The sequence below is a fragment of the Chaetura pelagica genome, unplaced genomic scaffold (assembly GCF_000747805.2).
Source record: "Chaetura pelagica isolate M959 unplaced genomic scaffold, ChaPel_1.0 scaffold963, whole genome shotgun sequence".
In the NCBI taxonomy this organism is placed as follows: Eukaryota; Metazoa; Chordata; class Aves; order Apodiformes; family Apodidae; genus Chaetura; species Chaetura pelagica.
Window position 1 is genome coordinate 1,075,569 of NW_009952705.1, and position 4,899 is coordinate 1,080,467.

Sequence of the window (4,899 nt, forward strand, 5' to 3'; positions counted from 1 at the left end):
GGGGGGGGCGGGGGTTCAGGCACCAGGACCCCCCTGACCTGCGGTTCTGTGTTTCAGGGAGCCTCTCTGCCTTCGTGTACCAGCACTCCATCACCCCCCTGGCACTGCCCTGCAGGCTCAGCATCCCCACCCGAGGTAGGTCCTGGGGGCAGGAGAGATGTTCCCAGCAGGTCCCTCCTGCTGGGCCAGGGAGGTGGGGAGGGTCCTGCCGTGGGGAGGGGGCTGCCCACCCAGGTGCCCCCCGGGCAGGGCTGGGTGGCTGGGCTGCAGGTGGAGCAGGGACCAGCAGGAGCCGACTGAAGCAGCAGGCAGGGGTGACCTGCTGCTGCTGGGGGAGGAAAGGGGGCAGCAAAGCAGCAGGGATCACTGAGGGAGGGTAAGGAAAGGAGCGGGGAAGGTTGGAGATGAACAGAGCCAGGAAGGGGAGATGGAGAACAATTGAATCAATCACTGCTCTAAACTCCTGCAATTTAAGTGGTCCTGGGCCTTTGGGCCTCTTGTAGGAGAAGGAATTTCACCCAGTGCAAAGTGGTGACCCAGAGCAGCCTGACCTGAGGCATCAGTGCTCCTGCTTGTCCTTTGTGCAGATCTTGCTGATGGAGAGGACAGCCCTGACTGCGTGCCAGAATCCACACTGTCCCTGCTGAAGAAAACTGCTGGTGAGGAAAGGAGCAGGCTGGACAGCCAATTTGGCAATAGCTGGAGCTCTGGACATGCTCCCCTGCTTTGGCCTTAGTCCTCACCCATCCCACACCAGGCTCTGTTTGTTTATGTCATCCGTTCTGACACCATTCACAGCAGAAGCTGAGAAGCTGGTGCTGTCTTTGGCCCTGTGCAAAGCAGCAGGTCACCCCAGAACAGCTGTGGGTGCTGGTGCCATGTCCCCTCCTGGCTTTGTCACTAGGTGAAGATACATGCAAGTTTACTTCACATCCTCAGATCATGGGCCTGAAAAGGGAACCTGATATTTTTTAAGAAAGGAAACTTTTTGTCCTTGCGATGGTGAAGTAAAGCTTGAAAAGGCAGTTCCTGAAGTCTCAAGACTGAGAAAAGAACCACAGTTCCCTTTATCTTAAAGGGCCTGATTTTTAAGCCTCTCTTCTAGTTGGCTTCAACTGGTGTTGAACTGATGGGCACAGAACCTCTGGAGTTTCTAGGAGAGGGATGGGGCTGGTCACTGAGGGACCCTATGAGACACATGGGAATGGCAGAGCAGGCTGGGGAAGGGTCTTTGCTTCTCTTCCACACCCAGGTGCCCCCAGCCTGGGTGCAGTGGTGGGTGGGTTCCAGATGGGAGCAGAGGGCAATGGGCAGGAAACCACATGGATGGGTCACGGTGCAGTTGGGGGAGTCAGAAACTCCTTTGTTTTGCTGGAAATTCTGAAAAACAAGTTGGCAGGCTGAAAAGCTTAGTCTGACCCAGAGCAGCCCTTTGAACAGCTCAATCAGCCTGAAATGTCATGTTTTAGGTTGGCCTTCAGCCCTTAGTTGGCTTGGGGTATTTCTGCTTTTCATTAAAGGAAATATGCAATAAACAGAAGAAAAATCCAAATGTGACATTTAGAAACCGGAAATTAAACACTTTGGCTTTTCAAACAATTAGTGCAAAGCCTTACAGTAAACCAGAATAAATTTGTGAAGAATTTGAGTCACCAGATCTTTAATTTTCATCAAAACAAATCTGCCCCATGTATATATCTCTGGTGCTGGGGACCCGTCCCTGAGCCGGGCTCGGTGCTGTCCTTGCAGTCTGCAACGTCCTCTACCTCAACTCGGTGAATGTGGAGACACTCACGGGAAGTCTGGCTGTCCAGAAAGCCATCTCCTCCACCTTCGAGCTGGAGCTGCTGCCCACACCCACCCTGGTGCACTTCAAAGTGGCAGAGCAGGGGGTGACGCTGACGGATGTCCAGAGGAAGTAAGAAATTTCTACTGGGGTCAGGGTGGGGCTGCCAGGGGTTCTGCTGGGGGGGCTCAGTGGTCCTGGGCATACAGCTCACCCATGACCACCCAGCTCTCTTCTGCCTCACAGCCTGCTAACGTGCTCATCTGCAGCACGTTGGGAAAAGCTGTCCTGCAGGACAAACCTGTGCTGCAGTCCAGAGATGGAGCTGATCCCTTGTGTTACAGCACAGAGCAGGATGCTGCTTTACATGGAGCTCATGGCAACATCTCAGCAGGGGGAGGCAGGAGCTGACTCAGCCCACAACATGCCCCTGCTGTGTCAGCTCAGTCACCCCTGGAGAGCAGGACCCCCAAACCCCTGCCTCCCACACCCCTATTCCCAGCAGCCACAACAGTTTAAGCAGGGCTTGAATTTGTAAATGCCTGTTTCTCCCCCTAGACCTCCCTGGGCTCTGTCCTCCTCTAACACCACCCTCTCCTTCTTTCCCCAGGGTGTTCTTCAGGCGTCACTACCCCTTGGCTGCCATCAGGTTCTGTGGGATGGACCCTGAGAACAGAAAGTGAGTTATCAGCTGCTCTGTGGGCTGAGGGATCCAGCTGGAGCTGCCACAGGGCTCTCGCTTCCCCCTGTTCCCAGCGCAGCTCCCAACTCTGCAAAATCCCAACCACTGGCTGTGCCCCTATCCCAGGCTTAACGTGCTGCGTTTAGCTGAGTATAAACCTTGACTCTGCAGCTGATGGAATGAGTTAAGTATCACTCTGAGCAAATCCTATTCTGTTGTTCCCTCAGGTGGCAGAAGTACTGCAAGTCTTCGAGGTGAGCCCTGCACTGGGACCTCCAGCCGGAGTGTGTGGGAGGGAAACCTGGGGAGATGCTGCTTTGGGCCAGGCTCCCTCTCCAGGGCTGCACTGCAGAGCTCCCCAGAGCAGCACAGAAGCAAAGCTTAAAAATGGAGAGGGGATGGGATAGAGGTGAATGTGGTGGCAGGATGAGAAATGAGGTGGGTGGGTAAAGCTTTGGGGGGGTTTTGCTCTGTAGGTTTGATGAAGGGCTTGGCTGAGCCCTGTTCTCCACATCCCCTCGTGTAGAAATCCAGCAGCCTTCCTGGTGCCTTGCTTGCTCTGGGCTCAGGAAGTGAGTTTATATCTGGCTCTACCTTGTCTTCAAGAAACTTTTCACAGCTGGGGAAGCCTTGCCAGAAACACTTCTCCTGGATGTTTTGCTTCCAAGTGAACATGATTGTGGAGCAGGCCAAGGTGGAATTGCTGGAAACTGGGGTTTTGTTTTGTGGCTGGGGCTAGTTTAAAGCATATTCCTTTGGATTCCTGGATGCAAACTACATAAGGCTCTTTCTCCTTTTTCAAAGGATCTTTGGGTTGGTGGCCAAAAGCCAGACAGATTCGGAGAACCTCTGCCACCTGTTTGCAGAGTATGACACCGTGCAGCCAGCGTCACTTGTCATCGACCTTCTCTGCAAGCTCCGGGCGGGCCCCTAGAGGACAGAGACCCCAGGACAGCTCAGGGCTGGCAGCTCCCCCAGGCTGCTGAGCTTCTGCTCACCTCCTGCTTCTGGGTTGCATTTTGGCAACAGCTCATATTTATACTTTTTTGTTATGCACTGTCACATCAAGAGTCTCAGTTAAAGACTTTTATGCTCTGGTGGGAGGAGATTCTGCAGAGACTGTGGGGCAGCCTGGGCTGGCTGCCCAGGGGAGCTGTGCCAGGCTGGGAGCAGAGCTGTGCTGAGACGCTGCCTCTCCCCCAGCACTCACCCTTTGCTTCCCTCTGGAGAATGGGAACACTCTGGCTGAGATTCCTACTAGCAGTGGAGGATGCCTGTGCTCAGGGTGTCCAAGCCAGGATGTGTTTGGTGAAGCTGAGCTCCCACATTTGGGGACTCTCCAGTGCCCTGGGAGGGGAGGTCTGGTGCAGGCAGGGGGGACTTACCTTCCTGGTGGCAGACCACCCTCAGGAGGCAGTTTTGCAAATCAAAGTATATAAAACCACTAGGCCCTGCTGAAAAACCCTGCTTCTCTTCAAGAGCAACGTGCCTGTTAAGGCAGAAACGTCAGGTCAGTGTGGTTGTGCCTGGTGCTGGGAAATTCTCCTGCCCTTTTTTGCAGAGCAGGGTTATGGGCCAGCTCCCCCCCAGGCATTGCAGCAAGCTAAGAAATAAATGTTGACATTTTCATGACAGTAAAACATTGTGTTTTTGGAAGTGACTTGCATGAATTTGGGCCAGATCCTCAGATGACGTAAACTGGCTCAGCCCTGTGGATGTCAGAGCTGCTGTGATTTGCACCAGCTGAAGATTCAGCTCTTGCTGTAATGTGAGACCTGCTCCAAGTCACCCCACACTGTCTGCCTCAGCTCTCTCTTACCTGGTGCCTCTGCCATGGCTTGATTGTGCAGCCAACCCTGCCTGGGGGTTCCCTGTGCAAAGCACAGGTGAGATTGTTCATCTCGCCACAAACACTGCAGAGGTGTCAGCAACTGGAATCTGTTGCTCTGTGCTCTCAAACTGCCAAGCACCTGCATGTGTGCACAGAAAGAGTTGTCTGTCTGCTCCAGCTGGGCTGTGAATGACTCTTTGGCAGAGATAAAACCAGATATTTGGGTTCCTTTGCAGGGTGGGAAGAGCACCCCACTCCAGGATGAGAAACCCAAGTCCTGCTCAGCCCAAACCACCTGGATTTGGGGAAAAAAAAACCCAAACAGAAAATTCTCAGAGGTCCTCGTGGCTTCCAAAGTCTGTCCAAGGCTTCCTGGAAGCTCTTGTGCTTGGTTCCTGTGTCTGATTCCAGCCATTCTGTAACAAACCCGGCGCCTGCCCTGGCTGGGTTTGCAGGTTTGTTGCTCTGCCACCAGCAGGTGATGTCCTGTGTCCCCGACACAGCAAGACCCCAAAAGCCATTGATGCTGCAGCACTTGGCCAGGCCATCCCAGGTGGCCCCTGGCACCAGCCCCCGGGCTCCCAGCAGCAGCTCTTCCAA

At 54.1% G+C, this 4,899-nt stretch overlaps 1 protein-coding gene across 1 annotated transcript in view; it reads left to right on the top strand.

Moving 5' to 3' along the window:
- The window catches only part of TNS4 (tensin 4), an 11,142-nt gene extending 7,740 nt beyond the window's left edge, over positions 1 to 3,402 (top strand). The window contains exons 9-14 of the mRNA XM_009994213.1: positions 58 to 135; positions 588 to 659; positions 1,750 to 1,918; positions 2,397 to 2,465; positions 2,696 to 2,722; positions 3,273 to 3,402. Coding sequence (XP_009992515.1) covers positions 58 to 135; positions 588 to 659; positions 1,750 to 1,918; positions 2,397 to 2,465; positions 2,696 to 2,722; positions 3,273 to 3,402 — 545 coding nt within the window. The remainder of the gene's footprint in view (positions 1 to 57; positions 136 to 587; positions 660 to 1,749; positions 1,919 to 2,396; positions 2,466 to 2,695; positions 2,723 to 3,272) is intronic.
- Positions 3,403 to 4,899: the final 1,497 nt, after the last annotated feature.